The 27,958-nt window shown below is 44.8% G+C and overlaps 1 protein-coding gene across 1 annotated transcript in view; it reads right to left on the bottom strand.

Moving 5' to 3' along the window:
* LOC143297955 (intermembrane lipid transfer protein VPS13D-like) overlaps positions 1-27,958 on the bottom strand; it is a 128,096-nt gene that overhangs the window by 39,618 nt on the left and 60,520 nt on the right. Inside the window, 17 exon segments of the mRNA XM_076610574.1 lie at positions 1,054-1,232; positions 1,937-2,081; positions 5,152-5,295; positions 5,919-5,972; positions 12,586-12,752; positions 13,553-13,732; positions 15,812-16,016; positions 16,518-16,722; positions 17,295-17,439; positions 18,249-18,377; positions 19,577-19,712; positions 21,580-21,708; positions 22,986-23,082; positions 23,489-23,550; positions 23,877-23,994; positions 24,544-24,625; positions 27,270-27,487. Of these exon segments, the coding sequence (XP_076466689.1) occupies positions 1,054-1,232; positions 1,937-2,081; positions 5,152-5,295; positions 5,919-5,972; positions 12,586-12,752; positions 13,553-13,732; positions 15,812-16,016; positions 16,518-16,722; positions 17,295-17,439; positions 18,249-18,377; positions 19,577-19,712; positions 21,580-21,708; positions 22,986-23,082; positions 23,489-23,550; positions 23,877-23,994; positions 24,544-24,625; positions 27,270-27,487 (2,395 nt within the window).

Raw genomic sequence — 27,958 nt, 5'->3', positions numbered from 1 at the left:
GAGTTAATGCTCACTGAATAATGCATGTTTTGACACCTCCCTGAAACTCAAACTCAGTGAGTAAAATGTACGCCGTTCACGTGAGCAAGCGTGCTGCATCACCATCATTGGTTATTATTATCTTTATCATTTTTGCTACAATACAGAAAGAAGACTAACATCCATGACAAAAACTTCCTTTGTATGTGTGATTTTCCAGTCAAACTTGGGAGAAAGGGCAAGAGCAGGATTCAAACCAGACCCTCACGGACTCTCTGTATCGGCAGATGAGAGTCTTAACCTGTCTGCCACCTTCCTCCCAGATGCTCCAAAATTATTAACACCTCTTCCTGTCCCTCCCCCACTTCCCAACCACCCTTCCCCACAACCTCTCACCTGCACACAATAACAGATCTGTCTTGTACATTCATCTGTCTTCCCTTCTCTGCAGGCCTACACAGGATTCGAACCCAGACCCTCTCACACTCCGTATCGGCTGATGAGTGTCTTAACCTGTCTGCCACCTTCCTCCTAGATTCGCCAAAATATGAAAACCTCTTCCTGTCCCAATATCAAAACCTCTTCCTGACTGTCCCCAGCTTCCCCACAACCCTTACCCAGAACCCCAACACCTGCCACAATTACAGATCTGTCTTGTTCAGTCATCCATCTTCACTTGTCTGCAGGCCTACACCCCCCACCCCACCCCCCGACCCCCATCCCACCTTTCCCCACAACCCCCTCCCCCTTACCTGCACAATTACAAATCTATATGTTCATTCATCTATCTTCACTTCTCTGCAAGCCTACACCCCCACCCCAACCTCCACCCCACACCACCTTTCCCCACAACCCCCTCACCTGCAACAATTACAAATCTATCTGTTCATTCATCCATCTTCACTTCTCTGCAAACCAACACCTCCCCCCCTCATCCCCCAACCACCTTTCCCCACAACCCCCTTCCCCTCCCCTACACAATTACAGATCAATCTGTTCATTAATCCATCTTCGCTTCTCTGCAAGCCTACACCTACCCCCCCCACCCCCCTCCCTCCCCACCACCCAGCTGACCTCATGTTCACGTGGAAGGAGTCGACACGGTCGATGTGGAAGCCCCCCGACCAGCGGCAGGACGGGTGGTCCAGGACGCGCACACACAGCAGCTGGTCAAAGTCCACCCGTGGCCAGTGGAAGGGCAGCTTGCACAGCGGCAGGGCCGTCAGACACTCCTCCGTCACTGACGCCCCTCCCTGCAGTCAGTCAGTCAGTCACACACATGCCAACGCATGCACACATGCACACGCACAACCACACACACATACACACTCACACACACACACATGCACACACACTCACACAAAAACCCACACATTTGTTTTTTCATACAACATGACAGTGGGGGAAAACAAGTGCAGTTAACAACTAAACAACCCTCTGCAGAATATTCTAATGTATGAAACTGTAGTATGCAACAACCGTGGAACTGTAGGCAACAGCTCTGCTTGGACACTACTAGCAACGCCAAAACAACACGAGACTGTTATGTTTCAATCTTCACCAAACACACTACACCTTTTAATTATTTCAAAATAACCTTGCAAAGATGTATAGTGAGCACAACAAAAAAAAAAAACTGTTAGAGGACAATGTAAATCCTTCAAAGATAGCGACTGGGGTCCACTTAAATTGTCTGTGGGAGAAGGCCAGTTGTAGGCCTAATTAACTTAAGTCTCACCACCTGTGGACTCCTCAGATATCTCAGCACTGGCATACACATACATCTCATTTTAAGGCAAAGACAGTGGTTAAATCGTTCAGTATGCAAGTGCCAAAACCAGTGTGTACAAGTCTCTGCATGTGTTGCTGTAGTGCATGCTGAGTGTGTGTGTGTTCCTGTGCGTTTGTATGGGCATGTCTGAATACAAACAATGTGGGTGGAAAGCACTGGCCTGACCTCTTTCATCGTGGTGTGCTTCTGGGCAATGGCTAGCTGCCAGCGCGACTGGTTGTCAATCTCAAAGCGAGGGGCAAAGGTCACGATGTTGGTGTCCCGGTAACGACCTCGGCCGGAGGTCACCTGGATCCCTATGTTGTACACCCTGCCCAACACACACATCCACAGAAATGAAATTCCTCAAACACACACACACACACACACACACACACACACACACACACGAACACACAAACACACACACACCTCCATACACCCACATGTTCACAAAAATTCTCTCCTCACACTCACACACATCAACCCACCCATGCACAAACCCAACCCCACATACACACAGCCAAACACCCCACCTTCCACTACAGGAAGGGAAAAGAAAAGGGGGAGGGGAGGAATGCAGAGAGGAAGGGAAAGGGAAGGGGAGGAATGCAGAGAGGAAGGGAAAGGGAAGGGGAGGAATGCAGAGAGGAAGGGAAAGGGAAGGGGAGGAATGCAGAGAGGAAGGGAAAGGGAAGGGGCAGGGGAGGAATGCAGAGAGGAAGGGAAAGGGAAGGGGAGGAATGCAGAGAGGAAATGAAGGGGAAAGGGAAGGGGGATTTGGAATGCAGAGAGGAAGGGGAGAGGAAGGGAATGGGAAAGGGAAACTGAAAGGGGTGGGGAGGAATGCAGGGAGGAAGGGAAGTGGGAAAGGGGTGGGGAGGAATGCAGGGAGGAAGGGAAGTGGGAAAGGGGTGGGGAGGAATGCAGGGAGGAAGGGAAAGGGAAGGGATGGGGAGGAATGCAGGGAGGAAGGGAAGTGGGAAAGGGGTGGGGAGGAATGCAGGGAGGAAGGGAAAGGGAAGGGATGGGGAGGAATGCAGGAAGGAAGGCAAAGGGAAGGGGAAAGGGTGGGGAGGAATGCAGGGAGGAAGGGAAAGGGAAGGGGAAACTGAAAGGGGTGGGGAGGAATGCAGGAGAAAAGGAAAGGGAAGGGATGGGGGAATGAGGAGAAGAGTATGACAACGGGAAACTGTAAGGGAGTGGGGGGAATACAGCAGGAGGAAGAAAGGCTGGTTATGTAACTGCAGGAGAAGGGACTTAATTGGTAAAAGTGCAAGGAAGGGAGGAAGCAGGACGAAAGAAGTGGGAAATGTAAATCTTAGAGCAATGGGGTATAATTGCTGTGGAGAAAGGTGTATGCTAAAACGAAGTGACCATGGGAGTCCTCAATATGCAGCACGGCAAACATACATCACTTAAGGGCAAAGGACAGTGGTTAAATCATCAGTAGCAAGTGGCAAAGTGGAAAGTTGATGTGGGTAGGAATGGAGGGGACCTGTGGTATGGAGGAATACAGCAATGGGAGGGGAAAGCGCTGATTCAGGGTGGCGGGGCAATGCAGTGCCAGGCGATGGTGTCAATCTCAAAGCGAGGGGCAAAGGTCACGATGGGGTCGGAACGTCGCCGGAGAGGATCCAGGAAGAATGACACGAAACCACAAAAGTGAGTTCGAGGAACCACAACAAAGCAACACGAACACAGTCGAAAGGGACTGAGAGAATCAGACTCCAACACCAATGTCACAAAATTTTCTAATCGGAAATCACGACCAGGACAAGCGCAAGCCATGCGACGAAACACCGGGAGGGGGAGGAATGCAGAGAGGAAGGGAAAGGGAAGGGGCAGGGGAGGAATGCAGAGAGGAAGGGAAAGGGAAGGGGCAGGGGAGGAATGCAGAGAGGAAATGAAGGGAAAGGGAAGGGGAGGAATGCAGAGAGGAAAAGAAGGGGAAAGGGAAGGGGAGGAATGCAGAGAGGAAGGGAAAGGGAAGGGGGATTTGGAATGCAGAGAGGAAGGGAAAGGGAAGGGGCAGGGGAGGAATGCAGAGAGGAAAAGAAGGGGAAAGGGAAGGGGGATTTGGAATGCAGAGAGGAAGGGAAAGGGAAGGGGCAGGGGAGGAATGCAGAGAGGAAATGAAGGGAAAGGGAAGGGGAGGAATGCAGAGAGGAAGGGAAAGGGAAGGGGGATTTGGAATGCAGAGAGGAAGGGGAGAGGAAGGGGAGGGGAATGGGAAGGGGAAAGGGGTGGGGAGGAATGCAGGGAGGAAGGGAAGTGGGAAAGGGGTGGGGAGGAATGCAGGGAGGAAGGGAAGGGGAAAGGGGTGGGGAGGAATGCAGGGAGTAAGGGAATGGGAAAGGGGTGCGGAGGAATGCAGGGAGGAAGGGAAGGGGAAAGGGGTGGGGAGGAATGCAGGGAGTAAGGGAATGGGAAGGGGAAACTGAAAGGGGTGGGGAGGAATGCAGGGAGGAAGGGAAGTGGGAAAGGGGTGGGGAGGAATGCAGGGAGGAAGGGAAGGGGAAAGGGAAAGGGAAGGGGAGGAATGCAGGGAGGAAGGGAAGTGGGAAAGGAGAGGGGAGGGGAGGAATGCAGGGAGGAAGGGAAGAGGGAGGGAGGGAAGGGATGAGGAAAACAGCATTCAGCATGGCCTTACAAAATAAGGTGCTCACTTCCTCATTTGTGATTCTCTTTCAGCCGTTCCTTTGAAAGCCTCATTTATTCTGTACACATTTACATAGACGTTCATTATCTGTCCTACTAAAACAAACACGAGATTGTTGTGTAGAAAGATTGTTTTCCCAAAAAACATCTTCTGAAAACCCATGCTGAGATATACAGTGAAAAAGGTGAACATCTTCCTTTCTCATTTCATACTGACACTGCCCTTCCAGCCAATCTCCCCTGCCCAACCAACCACACACACACACACACACACAGAGAACACAATCCACATAGAAATCCATCCATCAAAATTTTTTTTTTTAACTTCAAACAAAATCCCACACAAACAAAATCAAACACACACTTCACTCAAAACGAGATCAGCCTTCATCAGACCTCTCCCCTCCCCCCCCCATCCCCACCCTCCCATGCCCCCACCCCTCTTCCTAAGCTGACTAAACAAGCACCGGAAACCCCAATGGAATGGTCCATGACCCAAGAGAAGACAACTCCTCCACCTTTGCAGCAGCAGCAGGGGTGTTGATGAGGGCAGGGGGTGGGGGGAGCCGGGCCCTTGGGAAAGGGAGGCGGGGGGGATGGGTTGGAGGAGGAGGGGGGGGCGTCCTCTCCCATGTCCATCACCGGCAGGCAGGGACAGAAGGAAGGGCAGACACTGTGAGTAACAGGGCCCAGCCCTGCCCCCCCCCTCCCCCCAAACCTCCCTCCAACACACCACTTACTGCTGACTGGGAGGCTGCGACAGAGACAGGCGCCGGCGCGCCCCTGCCTGCAGTTGTACTAACCAGTCTGGGCGGTTCGTCTCCCGGCACCGCACGTGCAGCTGCCGCATGGCAATGCCTCCGTCCAGCGAGAAGTGGTTACACCTGCAACAGGGGTGATATGATATGATATGGATATTTATACAGCGCTTATGCGCGTGCGTGTGTGTGTGTGTGTGTGTGTGTGTGTGCACGCGCAGATGTTAATAAGAGTTCCAACTTGAAATGATGATATGATGATACGGATACTTATACAGTGCCTATCCTCGGTCGGAGACCAAGCTCTAAGTGCTTTACAACCACGGGAATCATTTGCACAACAGGCTGCCTACCTGGGTAGAGCCGACTGACAGCTTCCATTTTGGGCACTCATCATTCGTTTCCTGTGTCATTCAGTTAAGTTTCAGTCATGCACACATATACTCATACAGAAATGCAACATTTTACGTGTATGACTGTTTTTGTTAATTTACCCTGCCATGTAGGCAGCCATACTCCATCTTTATGGGGTGTGCATGCTGGGTATGATTTTGTTTCCATAACCCACTGAACACCAACATGGAATGTATTATCTTTAACATGCTTAATTAATCTTCTGCGTGCATATAAACATTATAAAAAAACAAAAGTGTTCACTTTATGAACTATTCAATGGTGAAATTTCTGTTTAAGACCTGTGTCTTAAATCAAATTATACTTTGTGACACTGATCATTTCTGTTTGCTTACCAGTGTGGCGTTGCAGAAGCCCCAAACACTGACTTGCCCACTCTCATCTGGCACCTGTTACACACATGTTTCAGTCACACCTTATCCATGTTCACAGTCATGTTATTCACATATGCTTCAGTCAGATCTAGTCTATGTACACTCTGAGACAGTTCACATGAGTGCTACAGTCATACCTAATCCATGTACACTATGAAACAGTTCACACACACGTTACAGTCACACCTTATCCATGTTCACCGTCATGTTATTCACATATGCTTCAGTCAGATCTAGTCTATGTACACTCTGAGGCAGTTCACATATATGTTACAGTCCAATACCTAATCAATGTTCACTGTCAGGCAGTTCACATATGATACAATCAGACCTAATCCATGTACATTCTGAGACAGTTCACACATGTTACAGTCACACCTAATCCATGTACATTCTGAGACAGTTCACACATGTTACAGTCACATCTAATCCATGTACACTGAGACAGTTCACACATGTTACAGTCACACCTAATCCATGTACATTCTGAGACAGTTACACATGTTACTGTCACACCTAATCCATGTACACTCTGAGACAGTTCACACATGTTGCAGTCACATCTAATCCATGTACACTCTGAGACAGTTCACACATGTTACAGTCACATCTAATCCATGTACACTCTGAGACAGTTCACACATGTTACAGTCACATCTAATCCATGTACACTCTGAGACAGTTCACACATGTTGCAGTCACATCTAATCCATGTACATTCTGAGACAGTTCACACATGTTACAGTCACACCTAATCCATGTACACTGAGACAGTTCACACATGTTACAGTCACATCTAATCCATGTACACTCTGAGACAGTTCACACATGTTGCAGTCACATCTAATCCATGTACAATCTGAGACAGTTCACACATGTTGCAGTCACATCTAATCCATGTACATTCTGAGACAGTTCACACATGTTACAGTCACATCTAATCCATGTACACTCTGAGACAGTTCACACATGTTGCAGTCACATCTAATCCATGTACAATCTGAGACAGTTCACACATGTTACTGTCACATCTAATCCATGTACACTCTGAGACAGTTCACACATGTTACAGTCACATCTAATCCATGTACACTCTGAGACAGTTCACACATGTTGCAGTCACATCTAATCCATGTACATTCTGAGACAGTTCACACATGTTACAGTCACATCTAATCCATGTACACTCTGAGACAGTTCACACATGTTGCAGTCACATCTAATCCATGTACATTCTGAGACAGTTCACACATGTTGCAGTCACATCTAATCCATGTACACTCTGAGACAGTTCACACATGTTGCAGTCACATCTAATCCATGTACACTGAGACAGTTCACACATGTTACAGTCACACCTAATCCATGTACACTGAGACAGTTCACACATGTTACAGTCACATCTAATCCATGTACACTCTGAGACAGTTCACACATGTTACAGTCACATCTAATCCATGTACATTCTGAGACAGTTCACACATGCTACAGTCACATCTAATCCATGTACACTCTGAGACAGTTCACACATGTTACAGTCACACCTAATCCATGTACACTGAGACAGTTCACACATGTTACAGTCACATCTAATCCATGTACACTCTGAGACAGTTCACACATGTTACAGTCACATCTAATCCATGTACATTCTGAGACAGTTCACACATGCTACAGTCACATCTAATCCATGTACACTCTGAGACAGTTCACACATGTTACAGTCACACCTAATCCATGTACACTCTGAGACAGTTCACACATGTTACAGTCACATCTAATCCATGTACACTGAGACAGTTCACACATGTTGCAGTCACATCTAATCCATGTACATTCTGAGACAGTTCACACATGTTACTGTCACATCTAATCCATGTACACTGAGACAGTTCACACATGTTACAGTCACATCTAATCCATGTACACTGAGACAGTTCACACATGTTACTGTCACATCTAATCCATGTACACTGAGACAGTTCACACATGTTACTGTCACACCTAATCCATGTACATTCTGAGACAGTTCACACATGTTACAGTCACACCTAATCCATGTACACTCTGAGACAGTTCACACATGTTGCAGTCACATCTAATCCATGTACACTGAGACAGTTCACACATGTTGCAGTCACATCTAATCCATGTACACTCTGAGACAGTTCACACATGTTACAGTCACACCTAATCCATGTACACTCTGAGACAGTTCACACATATGTTACTGTCACATCTAATCCATGTACATTCTGAGACAGTTCACACATATGTTACTGTCAGACCTAATCTATGTACACTGTCAGGCAGTTCATACATATGTGAAGTCCCAGAACTAATCCATATACACTGTAACACTGTTGACATATATTAGAGTAAGATCTAATCTGTGTACACTGTCAGGCAGTTCACATGTTACAATCAGGCCTAATCCATGCACACTTTTAAACAGTTCACACAAGTTACTGTCAGAGCTCACCAACGTACCTCTTAAGCAGAAACTAAAAATGACATTCCATCTTTCTACACTTTAAAAAAAAAAAAAAAAAGTTTCTGGGCATCCTCAGTAATCATCTTTTTTTTTTCTCAGTAACTTCATTTCAGTAGTTACGACTCAAAAGTAATTTGTCCACCAAATGAGTTAAACCAGTTTTCTGGACTTTTCAGCCTCCAGCTATGGCCGCTTTTTGATTTTCTCTGTACCCTGCTGACTCTCGAATGTGTGTAACTTTCACTTGGTAGTTGTTAATAACACCAACATCCAAGTTCACACACACACACACACACACACACACACACACAGAGCAGCAGCAGCAACAACAACAACAGCAACCAGGTTGGAGGGGGAAAGATCTAGTAAGGCTACAGCATACTGAACAGCAGTTCACCAGTGTCATCATTTTCAAATGACTGTACTGAAAAAAGTGCTCATCAACCCAAAAGTCTCAATGTCTGAATCAGAAGTACAGAACAAGGCAAGGCAAAAGCAGATGATACAAATGTACATATTCAACCAAAAGAGCCAGGTATTACTTGCTTTGTCTTGATCTAAAGCTGAATCACTATCCTTTCATTCATCTATTAACTCACTCCAAACAAATAGTTTTCTCCCTTGCTTTTCCCTGCAGACGACCCATTTGTTAGGATTAGGAAAAAAAAAATCACAAAAAATACAAAACATAAAGTAACTAAATGAATCTCGCTGCACTTGACCCACTGACCCCTCTCCTCACGTCGTGTGTACGCCCATCCCCCTCCCTCTTCACTGCTCTCAGAAGCTGAATCACTGTCAGTATCCTCTTGCTGGTAGCTTTCTTCACTGCAAATACTTTATTCAACGTCTTTATCATCCTTGTTGATGTTGAAATCTTTAGTTTGAAGCATTTCAATCACTTCAGCAGCAGTAAAAAGCTGCTGTCATGATATAGTTTGCTCTAAAAATGTCCACTTGTATCACCTGCGGTGCCATTTTCAATATGTATGCAGATTAGCTTGTCATGTGGGGTGCCAAGGTCAACCGCTTGCCAGCGAGTGTGTTGTTACGGAATCACACGATGAAACTTTCCATTCGACCCTTGACACGTTCACAATGCCCGGTGTAGCTGCGATTGTTATGCTATCCCATGAGGAAAACATTGAAAAAAAAAATTTAATTGTTGAAACCGCTTTTGTGTTCTGTCGTCCGGAACGCTGCCTTAGGTCAGGAATGCTATAGCATTCCATCGTCCTCCGGAGTGAGCTAATGAGGCTGATATGTTAATCTCAGACACTAACTACAACTGCATATCATTAATAATGAAATCATTCTTCTTCAAGCTTCTATTTGAAAACCTGATTACTGTATATATACATCACTCACAGAAAGTAATCTGTGGACCAAGCATGTCATACATCCATAAGAACAAATAATGTCCACCACAGTTTGCAATATCACAAGAAACCAATTTGCAGCAATGTACAAAGAAGTCAGTCGCTGCATATCGATTCTGATAGTAAGTACAGGAAAACCGGTAGTATCATTTAAATAAAACAATATTTCAAGATCCACAACCATCTTCCAGTTTTACTCTTTGTTTTACGCTTCTCATTGTTCACACATAGTAAATACATGCAGATCCACCAGTACTGTTAGACTAGCCAATCAAGAGCACTACAATTACTCTTGATAACACAAAAACAAAAACAAAACAAACAAAAAAATGATAAAATAAAACCATTCAAAATCATAGCATTCCTGCTTTGATCATGCAAAACGATCTAACAACACAACAAATAACAAAACCTCTACCTGAAGATTTTTCAGGACATGCAACACTCACAAATATGAATGAATGTAATAATGTACATCAACTGTACACTGTGTTAATCCACCTACGTGTCAAAAAAAAGTGATAAAAAAGGCAATGAAAAATCTGATGTTAGCTCATTTCAGTTTGTATCAATATAAAAAAAAAAAATTTTTAAAACACATTCAAAACACATGCACAATTTGGATCAGAAATCAAACATAAATTTTCTGTGATGACAACAGTTTCAAACACACAAATGTTTCGATGTAAGAAGAGCGCACGCACGCACACACACACACACACACACACACACGCTCATGTCACCACTTTTCTTATACACCCAAATTTTCAGGGAATCAGACGTCTTTCTGTTTGAAATTCAGAGCCAGTTTCTGTTTCCAAAGTCAGCTCAAGGTACACAAGTTTTTAAGCAATGCTGAAATTGATTTCTTGAGGGGAATACTGGAGGTCATTAAAGATTTCTTCAGCTGAAATGATACTGAATCTAAGAAAGTATAACTCACAGGAGCAGTAGCTATAGCGGATCATGCTTCCTGTCCTGTACAAACTACCTGTCCAAACAGGATAACAACATCTGCCTGCAGACCTGATCCTTGGACAGAGAAGAAAGTGACAGCTAATTTAGCACAGACCCTTCTGTGAAATACTATTCTGTCTGGTATCCCACACATGTCCCTCTCCAAAACTGACTGCAGCAAGCTGCCCAGTCCACCCCACTGCACCACTGAGTCATGGTAATCACTGTGTGTAAAGAAAACCTCTGTTTCCCCCATCCTGATGTAGGACTCTTTTTTTTTTTCAATACTTCAAAGGCAAAACCATGCAAAAACTATATATATAAAAAAAAAAAGAAGAAAAAAAAAAGAGTGAATCCTTGAATTGAATTCAAATCTTCAAAAACAAACTGCATTTAATCCAAGCAACTCACACCACTTACAAGTCCACATACTCTATGCCTCCGTCACTGAAATATTGACACCAATCATGCAGGTAAATACAACGACATTGCTCACGACCACACCACTGTTGGCATCATTAAGCTCAAGCCCATCTAAATGTCATTCTGTCTGTTGTGGTCAATACAGGGAAACACAAACAAAATATCTTTTTTAAGTTAAGGGGGTGGGCAGATAACAAAATAGAAAATAAATTACTTTAAACTAATCATGGACAAAAATTAAGAGGAAAATCAGTACTAACACATCAGTAGCTGGGCTCCAAAATTTTCAAATAAGGGCTCTAAATTTCAATATTAGCTAAATGGATTAATTCACCTTTTCCATGTACTTACCAGGACATATTTAACCCTCATTTTCAAAACTCAAGGCGAAGATACTATGCTTCAATTTATCTAACTCTTCACATGATTACCTGCTAAACAGTTAAAATTATTTATCATGCACTAATAACCACAGACTACATACAGCAAGCGCCAGCTTTATGGCACTGCAATGTTGCAGGCAGGCTATCAGGACAAACGGATGTCATAATGATTGATTTTTCTGCCATCTTCATCAGTCAGCAGAACTATCAGATCCCTGAGTGAGTCTGGAGGTCAGTGAAGAGTACTATAAACTCAAGGCCTAGACACACAGCTCGGACATGTTAAACAGTATCTGACCCCACCAAAAAAAAAAAAAAAATTTTTTTTTGAAATTTTTAGACATTAATTTCTCACAGAAGATAAATGCGAGGGTGTGGGCAGGTGATGCAGGATTCTAATGCATCATAGACTCACACAGTTGTGTGTCTGTTAGAAGCTCTGATTAGCAGACATTTCATCTATCACACACATGCCCAGGAATCCTTTTCTTCTTCTTTTTTTTTAACAGAATTATGCTCTGTCTCATACACATATACATACAAACATACATACACACATGGATACCTTACATCCACAAACACACACAGATACATTACACATTACACATACACACCTTGCATTCAAACAGAAAGACAGATACATTACACATTACACATTGCACATACACACCTTGCATTCAAATACACAGACAGATACATTACACATTACACATTGCACATACACACCTTGCATTCAAATACACAGACAGATACATTACACATTGCACATACACACCTTGCATTCAAACACACACACACACACACAAATACATGTGCATACGTGTACAAATACACATACACATTCACACACTCACATACAAGTATACATGTGCACAAGTGTACAATTCCACACATAGACACACACACACACACACACACACACACACACACACACACACACACACACACACACACACACACACACACACACACACGTCCCTCTCAACACTCACAAGTTGGGCTCGTCATGGTCGGAGAAGCTGAAAAGGAGAGGAGTGACGCTGCGTGCCTGTTCGTGTTCCTCAAACTGCCCCGCCCCCTCGCTGCGAGTGCCCTCTTGCTTGAACACCAGCGGCAGACCCGACTTGTTCACCAGCCAGAAGGGTACAGCGATTGTTAGCTGTCAAAAAACAACAACACACACACACACACACACATCAACGACTGTGTCATCAACGACTGTGTCAAACTCACACACACAGGCATCAACAACTATGTCAAACTCACACACACACACATCAACGACTGTGTCAAACTCACACACACACACATCAACGACTGTGTCAAACTCACACACACACACATCAACGACTAAGTCAAACACACACACATCAACAACTAAGTCAAACCCACACACACAGGCATGAATGACTGTCTCAAACACACACACACACACACATCAAGGATTGTGTCAAACACATACACACATCAACAACTGTCAAAAACACACACACACACATCAACAACTGTCAAAAACACACACACATTCACACATATCAATGACTTTGTCAAACACACATGCACAGACACACACACATACACACACAGACACACACACACACAGTGACACACACACACACCAAGGACTATGTCAAACACACACACACACACACCAAGGACTGTGTCAAATACACACACACACACACACACACCAAGGACTATGTCAAACACACACACACACACACACACACACCCCCCAAGGAATGTGTCAAACACACACCCCCACAGCCTCACCCCCATGCAGACGCACACACACACATACACACACAAACACCCATCCACACACACAAACACCCACACAAACAAAAACGCCCCCAACCCCCTGCACACACATACACACACACTCTCTATCTCTCAATCCCCAGTTACACAGCTAACAAAACAGCAACAAGTGGCGGTTCCAGTCCCTTCCCGGCTCACCCTGAGAGCGCCCCCCCTGTGGGTGCAGATGCGGACGATGAGCTCCAGCAGCCTGTTCTTGGAGTCGTAGACGCGCAGCTTGACCTTGTAGCGGGCCGTGTTGGGGGGCACCACCAGCTCCCGGCACTGGGAGAAGTTCTCCAGGTGGATGCCCAGCTCCAGGTTACTGTCCAGGTCCACCTGAAGACACCCATGTTACACGTCTGCATGAGTATTATGCAGGTATGTCAACCCCTGTCAAGTGTTTGTAGGATCAATCAGGAAATTTGGCACCAACATTTTGAAGCTGGCAGGAACACTCAGAATCTGAGCCACATCAGCAAACGTACATTTTATCTACAAGGCATACAAACACTTGAGCCGTAAAGAAGTTTGTGAGTTTGCTGCTGCTGCACAAAGCAAACTTTTGTTAATATGCCTGGCACTTTTCACGTGTATAATGACATCGTCAGTCACGTTTGGCAAAACTTCTGTCCCCAGCGCTGCTTCTTTACAGCTGACACATCTGTGGCACTGTGTAACTTCCCTGGTCTTTGCTTGTCTTGTTTCTTGTTTCTCATGATCGGAATCCACGGCTGACTTCTCTGATCTGAGCCACTTGTTCCTTCATTGCACTCCATACCTTAATCCAGCGGGCACAGTCGCTGTCTGACAGAGACGCAACTTGATTTAGCCAGGTTCTCTCTTATTTGGGCAATTAACAATTAAGCTGCTTGGTCCACTCAATGCTGTTGCAATGTAAACATGCACGCGATTAGCTGAGCATCATCATGTGAGACCAAGGTTAGTAGTGACTGCCCCGGCCTCATGATTGACAGGTATAGAGCGTCTGAGTAATGTTATGACAGGAAAGCATGTGACCTTGCTATGTATTCGAAAATGAACTCGGAACAATTTTGACGTTGGTGTAACATCGGAACAAAATTTGTATATGTATTTGTATTTCTCTTTTTATCACAACAGATTTCTCTGTGTGAAATTCGAGCTGCTCTCCCCAGGGAGAGCGCGTCGCTACACTACAGCGCCACCCATTTAAAAAAAATTTTTCCAACATGCAGTTTTATTTGTTTTTCCTATCGAAGTGGATTTTTCTTCAGAATTTTGCTAGGAACAACCCTTTTGTTGCTGTGGGTTCTTTTACATGCGCTAAGTGCATGCTGCACATGGGACTTCGGTTTATCGTCTTATCTGAATGACTAGCGTCCAGACCACCACTCAAGGTCTAGTGGAGGAGGAGAAAATATCGGCAGCTGCGCTGTGATTTGAACCAGCGCACTCAGATTCTCTCGCTTCCTAGGTGGACGCGTCACCTCTAGTCCATCAAGGCCTCTAGACCATTACTGCAATCAAGCGTAACAAAATATGGCAAAATCTTAATGGTTGGCATTTTTGATTATGTGAACATGATTGAAACCTGACTGAATGACACAGGAAAGGAATGGTGAGCACCCAATGGCAGCTGTCAGTCGGCTCTACCCAGGTAGGCAGCCTGTTGTGCAAATGAATCAGTCTATGTAAAGTGCTTTGAGTTTGGTCTTTAACCGAGGATTAGTGCTGTATAAGTATCTATATCATCACCATCATGCAAACATCACACTGTCCACATTGTTTTTCAAGCAGGCATCAAAGTGTGCAGACTGATCCATACACTCTACACCACACCTACCGGAGTCTGCACCAGTGGTTGACGGTATAGCATGTATAATAAATTTTCTCTACCAAGGTAGCCCATGTGCAACCAACTATGTGTTTATAAAGCGCTAACCGCAAAGAAGTTGGTTTCTAACCTAGGATCGCCTTACAAAAGTATCCGTATCATCATCACCATCATATCAATAAAACACATCGGGTGTGGCCATGCATAGGGTGACTCAGAAAGAGCAGTATGGGAGTAATGTCACTGAAATGATGCGGATGATGGGGCAGCAAAAAATAAATGAACATTTTTGGTGACTAATTTTGCAAGTTTGCAAGACACATTTGGTTTTATAATTACACCCATTATTTGTTATAGTCTTCTGTGTTTACTCTGAGCTTTTTCTTGTCATATATCTGCCATGAAGTATTCAAACTGATCCATTTATAAACTCTGCCAAAAAGCTGTCCGAACAAAAGCAGTGCACACCCAGAGAAGCTGGTTACAGTGGTGGGCTACCGTATATCATCATATCACTTACTTCTTGCTCTTCTGCGAACAGTGAAAAGTCCACAACAAAAGCGGGATGCAGACCCTCCCTAATAAAACACACGTTCTCTCACCCCATGTAGCGCGGCCTCCCGGCCAGGTTTGAGGTTGCCGGACACCTGTGTGCCCTTGAGGTAGAAGTGGAGCTCCAGGGGCAGGAGGTTGATGATGGTGACTGGGGGCAGCAGGGTCAGCTGGTGGCCGGGCAGGGTGGTCAGGAACCCGTGCTCACCGGCGTTGTCCTCAGGGTAGTTCTCCCTCAGCACCGACACACAGAACCTGCCACAACCCATACACATAAAATGTTACATGTCTGTCTTCTTCTTCATTCGTGGGATGCAACTCCCACACTCACTCATATATACACGAGTGGGCTTTTACGTGCATAACCATTTTTACCCGGCCATGTAGTCAGCCATATTCTGTTTTCAGAGGTGTGCATGCTGGGTATATTTCCATAACCCACCAAACACTGACATCACTCCACATGTGCATGCATGTGTGTGTGTGCATGTGTGCATGTGTGTGTGTGCATATGTGTGTGTGCGCATGTGTGTGTGCATGTGACTGCATGTGTGTGCGTGCATGTGCGTGTGTGTGTGTTTGTGTGTGTGTGTGCATGCTTAAGCTCACATGCACTTATTCGCCTCCACATATATGCCCACACACATTAACGCATGCATGCTGTGTGTGTGTGTGTGTGTGTGTGTGTGTGTGTGTGTGAGAGAGAGAGAGAGAGACACACACACATACAAACAGAATCCCTCCCCCCACACAGACCTGTAAACCCCGTGCCCCTCCAGGGAGTTGCAGGAGCGAATGCCATCACTGTACTCTCCGGGTCGCATCACGTGCTGCCACTGCAGCGGCCTGTTGCAGTAGTGCACCTGCCAGTCCGACGGCCGCGCCAGCAGGCGGGAGTTGACGCACGACAGGGGGATGGGGGTGGGCTGGCCGATGGGCAGGGAGATCGTCACGTGCTTGCCTGCGTTGGATGGGGAACAAGACCATCACCATCTGCGCTGACTGTTGCTTGAAAGTACTGTTTCTTATCATAACTTTTCTTTTGTGTGTGTGTTTATGTGTGTTTGTTGTTGTTTTTATAAGGAGAAAAAAAAGAATTACCCTATGCAGATTCTGGGCTGTCGCAGAAAAGCAAGCACACACATCCATACGTATCACCACACACATATATACTTAGATATACCCACACAAATCCAACACCCTCACAGTCACACACACACCCACTGACAATCATATGCACAAGCAAACGAACAGACATATACACATGGACACACACACACACACACACACACACACACACACACACACAAACTCACCTCACACATGCACATACCCACTCACACCAAACAACACCCACACACACAAACACTCATTCTGCAGGTTTCATACTTAAATCTGCAATCTGTTACATATGCATTAAAACACACACACAAACACACACACACACTCACTCACAAACACATTACCACCACCACCACCCCACACACACCTCCACAGCCCTCGCCATCCGACCCCCCCACCCCACCCCCCCACCTCTCTCATCGGTGTTCTCCATCTTGAGCTCCACAGGGCTGTCCAGCTTGTTGACCAGGACCAGAGCGGAGCGCACCACGATCAGCTTGCGGGCACTGCCCTCCTGCTGTACGTCTAGCACCACTCGGGCTGACAGTCTGTTATGCTGTCACCACACATCACACATGACACGTCACATATCACACATCACATGTCACAGATCACACATCACACATCACGTCACACATCACACATCAACACACTGCCCTCCTGCTGTACGTCCAGTACCATGCGGGCTGACAGTCTGTTGTGCTGTCACCACACATCACACATCACACATGTCACATATCACACATCACATGTCACAGATCACAGATCAACACACTGCCCTCCTGCTGTATGTCCAGTACCACGCGGGCTGACAGTCCGTTGCGCTGTCACCATACGTCACATGTCACACATCAACACGCATCACACATGACACATCAACACACATCAATATGACACATCAACACACATCACACATGAACACACTGCCCCCCTGCTAGACGTCTAGCTGACCGTCCATTGTGCTGTCACCACACGTCACACATCAACACACACGACACATGTCACAAATGACACATCAACACACATCACATATCAAAACACCACACTTCCCACGTCTCACATCAATATCACACATCAAAAATCACATGTGTCACATATCACACATCATACGTCACACATCACATGTCACACATCACGTGTCACATATCAACTTACATCAAACGCACATCACACTTCAACACCCTACTATTTTACAACCCCCCCCACCACCACCACACACACACACAATCATGAGCACACCCACCAACCCACCCACTTACCCAGCCCCCCCACCCCGGCCCACCCACCCCCTACACAAACACCCAATACCCCCAACACACTCACACACACACACAACACACCCCACAAGCACACCAAACTCCTTACTGCCAGTTTCCTGCTGTCCACAGCAGCGTGTCTGAAGTAGACGCCCACTTTGTCCACAGACACAGGGGACAGCTTCTGCCAGCCGTCCACCATCACCACCAGCTGGTTGATGTGCATGTCGTGGGTTTTCTGGACAACACCAAAGAAAAGGGGGAAAACCTCACGTGTCATACAAACTGGCTAAAGACTGGGTCACAAGACACTGGTCTTGACAATGGCCTCGATTCATTTGCTCAAAGTCAAATGTCTTGATGGGAGTGTTTTGTTTTGTTTTTTTCATATGTGCCCACAATACTGGGTAAAATGAGAAAGAGAGGGGGGAAAGAGAGAGAGAAAAAGACAAGAAGGAATGATAACCACAAATCTAATGGAATTTTTTATGTGTTTTTTTCTTTTTATGTGTGTGTGTGTGTGTGTGTGTGTGTGTGTGTGTGTGTGTGTGTTGGGTTCTTTTTATATAGTGCAATGACTTTATTTTCTTTCTGTTTTTGTTTTTTTCTGTATGAAATAACATTGTGTTGTTGTTTTTATTTATACTTTTAATCATACATAATAACAAATAATATTACCATTATTGTATGTCTGTATGTCTTAATCAATATTAAATTCAAATAAAAATGTTTATCCCAAAAATATTTTTAAAATGATAATTAAAAAAAAAGAAGAAAAAAAGAGAAAAACGTCTCTGGGGGAAAGTCTCTGAGGAAAGCTTTGGCACAGCACGAAATGCCTCGATTGGGAAGGAGACAGTTCGACGAGCTTAGGATCAACAGGGTTAACTGTGCCACTGATCTCTTTTTTTTTTTCCCTCAAACATTTGTATTCAAAATTTTCCATTTTACCCCCACCCCTCCCCCAAAATAAATAAATAAGAAAAAACCACAAAAAACAAATAAAGGCCCAGCAGAGGTGAAGGACTCGCTGCAGCCCTATATGCCAGAGGGCATAATGGGCAGTAAGCATGTGACGGGCATCTTGGCCGAGTGGTTAAAGCGTTGGACTTTCAATCTGTAGGTCCCAGGTTTGAATCTCAGTGACGGCACCTGGTAGGTAAAGGGTGGAGATTTTTCCGATCTCCCAGGTATATGTGCAGACCTGCTAGTGCCTGAACCCCCTTCGTGTGTACACGCAAGCAGAAGATCAAATACGCACGTTAAAAATCCTGTAATCCATGTCAGTGTTCGGTGGGTTATGGAAACAAGAACATACCCAGCATCAGTCATACACATAAAAGCCCACTCATGTACATACAAGTGAACATGGGAGTTGCAGCCCACAAACGCATAAGAAGGACAGTAAGTGAGTAAGCAAGAGGTGCAGGGCGGTACCTTGTGTCGGAGCTTCTCCCTGCGGTGGAAGTGGAAGGGCTTGGACTCTGTGGGGCCCACCCTCTCCCAGCTGGACCCTCGGATGTAGGACTGTGTGTCAAGCTGCTGACTGGCTGTCGGCCGCTCCCCCAGCAGACTGCAAGGCACCACCACACATCACATGCTTGTTTAAGGCAAAGCCTAAAGGTCCCATAATGGCTAATACTGACGCTCAGTTTGTATCACAGGTTGACATAAGCTTACAGTTGGGCCAGCAGCAAAGTGAGAGCTGTATGATCAATGGTTTCTCCATTGCAATGGAAGGTCATTTACAGCTTAGCCTTTTGTGAAGGACTATGACTCTTAAACTAGGAGGCAAGAGTGCGCTGGCTCTAAGTGCTACAGCCTTGGGGGCTAGTTGGCCTTTGGGGACCATCCCAATGCCGACTATCCTAAAACCCTCTTGGCCGAGAGAGTGGTGATGTAACTTGGGCAAGACACTCTCCACTTTAATCAAATTCTAGCCTTGACAGTCGGGACAGCAGTTGCCTCCTCTGCTGTTCTGATGGTCATAGTCGGACACGACTGACTATTATACAAAGGTCCCATAGCCTTTGACAGCCATCAGGGCAGCAAATTTATATCCACTGTGTCTTGGGCTCAACACAGAGAGGCGGGGGCTCAATCCCCTCCTTCCGCTGTTCTGACCTTCCCCTTACTCATGTTTGGTACCCATTCACATCTGGGTGGAGTCAGGAAAACTGGTGTAAAGTGTCTTTCCCAAGGACACAAAACCATGCCTAAATGGGGCCTCGAACCCTGATCACTGGTGAATGCTGGTTCAGAAGGCCAACGCCTGACTGATTCAGCTAAGGCGCCTGTATCACAGGAACACATCATTAAACTCACAATCTGCAGGCTTTATGAAGCACAGGTGACCAAACAACCGGAGTGGATAATATCATCTGTGTTGGCACTGTGGTGTGGTGTCTGATGCTGTGACATGAAGCTTTCTGTTAAACGGCTCGAGGGTGGGGCTGGGGGTTCCTGTTTTGTTTCAGAGAACAAGAAGAGTGGTATGTGTATGTACATGCATGTGGATGATTTTTTTTTCGTTTATTATTCACTTACTGCTTTAAAAGTTGCCTTCTTTTGTCAGCAAATGAGTCAACTATTTACCATTTAGAGAGAATAAAGTATTCTTGTATCTTGTATGTTTTTGTAAGTATATATGTGAGTGTGTGCCTGCATGCGTGCGCATGTGTAAGTGAGAGCATGCATGCATGTGTGTGTTTTATCAAACTCACTGATTCACATGATCCACACACAAAACCAAAATGAAATAACCAGTCCATCGACTCAATGGGGCCGTGAGTGCAGTGCACTGCTGTGATGCAACTACAGTCACTTAAGTCAGAGGTACATCTGACTGAAAACTGTCTTCAATAGTCAGAGAGCAAATCCCAAGCTCAGTCAGATCAGAAATGTAAACAGAGAAAAACACAGAGCAAGAGGCAGTCAGACAGAGTAAAACACAGACACCAACCCTGCAGAGGAGGAGTGCCAAAAAATGATACCAAAATAACGACTGAATAAATGAATAAAAATAAAGACAGGTGTCACACCCTATTCCTTCAAAGTGACTGTTAGCATTAACTGTTTATGTGTGTGTGTGTGTGTGTGCGCGCGCGTGTGTGTGCTGTTGTTGCTGTTTGTGTGTGTGTGTGCGTGTGTGTGTGTGTGTGTGTGTGTTGAGAGGGGCATGAAAAATATAAAAATCTGTTGCAACTAATGACTGATATTACTTCTGTGAAGTGATCTTGTCAGTGTTTATGCACACTCCTTAAATAGATTCTACTGAGTAATGTTTCACTGGTTTTTGATGGAATCCAATTAGTTGTATATTAATTTTAATGACCTTTGTGGAATTTGATTGCATGCGTTTTCTTGACAAATACTACCTTCACTGCAAGGGTTTTTTTTATTTTAATTTTAATTTTTTTTAAATAAGACAGGAGTGTCACCTGGTGGGGGTGGAGGTGGCAGTCATGAACCAGAGGGGTGACCCCGTGTCATTGCGAATGACGTACGGGATGAAACGGGACCTCCGGTGCTGTGTCCCCTCGTCACGCTTCTGCTTCTTCTGGTCTTCCCTGCACGGCAGAACAAGTAGCACACATCTGGCTATGGTCATCATACACTGTTGGCTTTGTTTGTTGGGGTTTTTTGGGGGGTTTTTTGTTGTTGTTTTTTTTTGTATGTCAGTAATTTACTCTTGTGTCATCACCAGAAACTCTTGGCTTTGTTTTATATGTCAACACTTTATTCTAGTGTCATCACCAGAAAGTTTTCTGTTGTTGTTGTCATTATTGTTTGGGTTTTTTTTGGCTGTTTTTTTTTTGGGGGGGGGGGACAGTGGGGGAGCCGGAGGGTGTGAGGGTTTGGTTGTTGTTGGGGGGAAGGGGGGGGAGGTTGTGGGGAGTTTGGTTGTTGTTGTTTTAATCAAAACTTTATTCTAAAATGCTAACAGAAATTGTGGACTCTTTTTAAAAGTCAGCAATTTATTTTGGTAAGGCCAACAGAGAACGTAGACTTTGTTTTTTTTGTGACTCAACAATTAATGCTAGTATGGTTAACAGAAACTGTGGACTTTCTTTTTTCTTATTATAAGTCAGCACTTTATTCCAGTATGGTCATCAATGCCAACACTTAATTCTGGTATGGTCACCAAAAAATACAGACTCATTTTGTATGTCAAAGGTATAATTCTGGTACGGCTGGGTTTTATTCTGGTATGGTCACCAGACAACGTTACTGTGCGCCCGCATTCACTTGTTTGGTTCCGGTGGTTTCTGTGCGCACTGCTTTAATGTAATAAAAGCCCACCCCTAGAGGCGACCCACCCTGCTGCTGATCAGCAGCCCAGATATAAAGGGTCAAAGAAAGAGAGGGTGAGATTCTTCTTCCTCGTTCGCCTCCCATTAGATAAGCAACCCGGTGTCCTCGATGAAGGCTGCCGTCCGTCGCAGCTCCTCCAGGGTGCCGTACAGTTTGGCTTCCACTGCTGTCAGTGTTGGCCAGTACTTCCTCCTGGATGCTGCATGCATCTACAGTTTTGAAGGATGTGGTCGGTTGTCATTGGTCCCTCACCACAAGGGCACTCTCCATTCTGTCCAATGCCAAATTTTGTGTGCATGTGGTGGAGCAGGCGATTGTGTCCAGTCCTCAGGCGGAAGATCTTGACCTGTTCCCATCATTCCAGCAAATGGTATCTGTCTTCTGGGTTAAATTTGGGGTGCTGGAGGCGCTACTTTATTCCTTGCTGTGTCTTGATGATTGTCTTGATTTCATCGTGTGACACCAGTTTGTTGGCCTGCTCCTTCTGTGCACTGTCTTTTGCCAGAGGGTGAGAGAAAGCACCATGCCTTACCTGTTCTGTGTCAGGTAATCTTCAGTCCAGCTTCCCTTGGTCTGGTCGTACAGCTCCAAAAGTGTGCGTGTCAGGTTCACATTCAGGATGTCCGCCGCTACAACATAACACAGTGTCAAGACAGTGTAAAAGATAAAAGACAAAAAAGACCAAAAAAAGAAAAAGGTAGAATACTCAAATATATCAACGAACCTTAAAAGACTGAAAAAAGTTTTGCACTACGTTGATGAAAAATGTTGCTGGAAAAAAAAGAAAAAAGAAAAATGCCGCATGGTTTGATTTCACACAGGAATGGTTTCATGGTGTAAACTAAACTATAATAACATGTCATATCTTAGCTCAGTCAGTGAAACACTTCAGTGACGCAAATACTGCAGCTCACACATTGCTGAGTGAATATGAACAGCACCTTGGCTCTTACTTTCAGGAACATGTGATTCTGAAGGCAAATCACGTCACAAACCAGAGCTGTAGCAGACGTAAGTCAACTCATGAGACCTCACCTAGAATTTGTACAGCCATCTTTGGGTCTTGATCTTTGTACTGCTTCCATTCAGCTGAACACCTGAAACAAAAAAAACAACGTAAATCTGTTGCCTGACAAAAAGAATGATCCTGTTGGTGGCCTCATGGCGACCTGATGCTAAAGGTTCTTTGTGTATGCCGGTGATGGGAATGGGACCACACCTGACAAGCAACAACAAACAGGTAGGCAGAGGCGTATAAAAAGAGAGAGGGGGAAAAATGAGGAGAATGATAATAATAACACATAATTTTTCTATGGCACGATATCCAGTACCAAAGCTGCTCAAATGCCTTGCATCATCCAGTTGAATATGAACACGCCTTAAAAATATTTCAACAGAAGGCAGTGGAGTTCAGTGTTCTCACCTCCAGGGCTCCAGGAAGGGTTCCCACCCAGACAGATTCCTGTTGTAGTACTCCCCGACCAGCTGGAAGGAGGCTTTGCCATGCACACTGGGCTCCATTGTCTGGTGCACACTGATGGCTGCACAACACACACACACACACACACACAGAGCAACACTGTTTACATGTGAGGTGATGGCTGCACAACACACACACACACACACACACACACACACACACACACACACACACACACACACAGAGCAACACTGTGTGTTACATCTGCAGTGATGGCTGCACAACACACACAAACACACACACACATAGCAACACTGTGTTTACATCTGCAGTGATGGCTGCACAACACACACAAACACACACACACATAGCAACACTGTGTTTACATCTGTGCACATACACACAAATACACACACACACACAGCAACACTGTGTTTACATCTGTGCTGATGGCTGTACAACACACACACACACACACACATACACACACACACAGAGCAACACTGCGTTTACATCTGTGTTTATCCTCAGTCCCTTGCTTGCGTCAAATAATTAGTAAGTTATAACATGAACACAGGGGCTCTTTTTCTAGTTTTGTGTCTATATTTATGTTATTTTTTTCTACTTTCCTTTTTCATTTAACTCTCTGCCCACATGTCACAGCCCTTACCATTGCAGGAGATCTCTGCCAGAGGCACATCAGCATCTCCACAGTCGTCAATCAGACACAGGCAGACACTGGACGCCTTCAACTGTGGGATAAACACAAAAACATCAGTTACCTCTGACAGCATCAGAAAACCTTTTTTGCATGAGTGCAGAGGTTTTCACTGTTAGTCTTTTGTTGTTGTTGGTTTGTTTTTTTGTTGTTGCTTGTTTGTTTTAGGGGTGTATTAATACCAGTATGTCAGCCAATATAGTGTTCTGGATATGTAGTGTTGACATAAACACATATATTAATACTACTAAATAGGTTAAAAGCTGGTGTTTTGTTCTCTGTTCTGGACTTTTCAGCCATGATCTACTTACAGGATAAAAATGCAATGCAGATTTACAGTAAAAACCTTTAGTCTGCAATGCTAAAACAGGCTATAGGATGTAACCATCTCTTCAACTGAGATTGTAAAGCACAATATTTAAGGCACCATTCATTAACAGGGTGCTTGTAAGCTGACATGTTTTCATCAAGCTAGTGCATGTAACACATTCTGCAGGTTTCATACTTAAATCTGTAATCTGTTAGATACATATGCATTAACTCACTCCGGACGAATAGTTTTCTCCCTTGCTTTCCCCTGCAGACGACCCATTTGTAAGGGTTAGGAAAAAAATCACAAAAAATACAAAACACAAAGTAACTGAATGAAACTCCCTGAACTTGACCCACTGACCCCTCTTCTAATGTTGTGTGTACGCCCCCCCCCCCACCCCCCCTCCTCTCTTCACAGCCCTCAGAAGCTGAGTCACTGTCAGTACCTTCTTGCTGGTAGCTTTCTTCACTGCAGATACTTTATTCTATGTCTTCATCATCCTTGTCGATGTCGAAACTGTCAGTCTGAAGCATTTCAATCACTTCAGCAGCAGTAAAAAGCAACTGTCGTGATCCAGTTTGCTCCAAAAATTTCCACCTGTATTGCCTGCAATGCCATTTTCGACATGTATGCAGATTAGCTTGTCATGTGGGGTACCAAGGTCAACAGCTGGCCAGCAAGTGTATAGTCACAGAAAGCTCACGAAGAAACTTTTCATTTGACCCTTGATACGTTCACAATGCCCCGTGTAGCTGCGATTTTTATGCTACCCCATGAGGAAAACGTGGACAAATTTTTAATTGTCGAAACCACTATAGCTGAGAGGCTAAAAATGGGAAAGAGAATAATGATAAAATGTTCTTTTTAAAGAAATGCAGTAGGAAACAATAAGAAACAAACAATGATTTAGTTAATGACAATGATGAAGCAGCAATGCCAATTTGGTCATCCATTTTTTTTCTTTTTGTTTTTTTCGTGTTTTTTGTTTGTTTGTTTTTTAAACTGTACTGCCCGCTCCCTCCACCCTCAAAAAATTTTCAAGGCAATAAAAAAGAAAATAAGAATGCAAGGCACATATAGAAGAAGAGGAAGAAAACCTTATCAATGAACATTACTTCTTTTTAGGCCAACAATCACCTACAGAACAAAAATGAAGTTGGAAAGTACAAGACTGTCTCGTCTCCTAAGTACAAGACAATGTCTCCTCACTCACTCTACCATGTGAAAGAAAGAAAAGAAACAGACCAGTCTCCTTCACAGTGAGTCTGCACAATGTCTCCTCACTCACTGTGAAAGAAAGAAAAGAAACAGACCAGTCTCCTTCACAGTGAGTCTGTTGCAGAGTTGTTACCAGCTGTCACCCACCACCTGCCTGTACAGCCAGTGAAAAGGAAAGGGTAGTGTTTAAAAAATAATAACGATCAAATTAATTTTTTTTTAAATTTGAATCCGTCAAAACTGAAGTTTATCAAGAAAGACAAACAAGCCGTAATTTAACTTCCCCAGAAACAGTGTTTCTCTCCAAGGCTGTACTGCAAATCAAGGCAATCTTTAGCAGCACTAACTTTACTTGGCATCAAAGACTTTTCCAAAGTTGACAGACTAAGCGCAGGCTTAGGAACATTCTTATCACTGGGAGTTCTTCGCGCTGCTAAAATCACTCATCCAATCCAGCCCTGGTCCCTGAAAAAGGGTAGTGTCGTTGTTTGATTGCAACTAAAGCAGGTGATGGCCGTTTCATTCTTGGTGATGATACCTGGCTGGCATCAACCACCCACTATAGGGAACTGTTTCTTGCATGTGTTGGAGGTTTCATATCTGCATCTGACGAACAGGTGTTGCAAACCTGCCTTATCTACTGAGGACGACATGGACATAGCTTGCTTAGGCCACTGTCACTTGTGGGGGGCCTGAAGAGTGGTGCACCCTTATAGTTTTAACTATTCTCTTGTGCGTCTTGTCCTGTACCTGTGTATGGACTGAACCAGTCTTGAGTCTGAGTCTTGTTTGATTTCAGTTGTTTGTTGTTGTTGTTGTTGTTTTGCTTTGTTGTTGTTGTTGTTGTTTTTAATTAAGCCACTTTCTCTCACAACATTCCTTTTCACCACCACTCCTTCATTCTTACTGGCTGAGAAGACTGAAGGAATAGAGGACAGCTGCTCAGTATGATGGCAACAGACTCTGATGAAGACGACTCTGTCTCTTTACAAAGAATTAGCATCTTTGCTTACCCGCAAGACACGAAACTAACTAAACCTCACTTTCCTACACTGGTGTGCTTTTGCTCCTGGCTGCAGCAAGCCTCTTCCATAACTGTGAAACACACCACCGCCACCACCACCCCACCCCACCTCCACCTTCTCACCTCCACTGCAGTGATGGAAAAATCGCCGCTGTCACCACCACTCTTGCCTGCACCCCCTCCCCCTCTCTCTACACCAACAGCAGCTGGGGTGGCTACAGGGGTGGCATGCACACTCAACCAGAGGGCGGCTAGGTTCAAGTCTTCTTCGCACTCCCTAAGGGCGCGTCGGCAGTCGTTAGTACTGAAGCCCATCTCTTGCAGCCGCTCCAAGGAGGAGTCTGGGACAGGCAGCAACACAGCAAGGATGGGAGCCAATAGGAATAGCATGCAGCACACACAAACAGACACAGGTATAGGCGTGCATGCACACACACACACACACACACACACATATGCACACTCAAATACACATCTGTGTGCACACAGAGGAACACTGGAAGGTTGGAGTACAATGGAAATGAAATCAGTGTTTGTTTTAAAACAAAAATTAAAAAAGGCTATAAACAGAAGAAAATCAAAGACACAAATTCTGCCTCCATCTTCAATTTGGAAAGGCTGTGTGCAAGATAATGCATTTATTTCCTGAAAAACTCAATGCTGAAATACACTTCAGCATTCCTGTTTGAATATCTCTTTCTATGTGTTCATAACAACTTTACCGAAAACAGGACAAGATCTCTGTGGAACTTTTCTTTCGTTCTTTGAATTTTTTTCATGAAACAGTAATACTCTCTTACACACACTGCAAA

This window comes from Babylonia areolata, chromosome 23 (genome assembly GCF_041734735.1).
Source record: "Babylonia areolata isolate BAREFJ2019XMU chromosome 23, ASM4173473v1, whole genome shotgun sequence".
Taxonomy (NCBI): Eukaryota; Metazoa; Mollusca; class Gastropoda; order Neogastropoda; family Buccinidae; genus Babylonia; species Babylonia areolata.
This window is presented reverse-complemented; position numbering and strand designations above follow the sequence as displayed.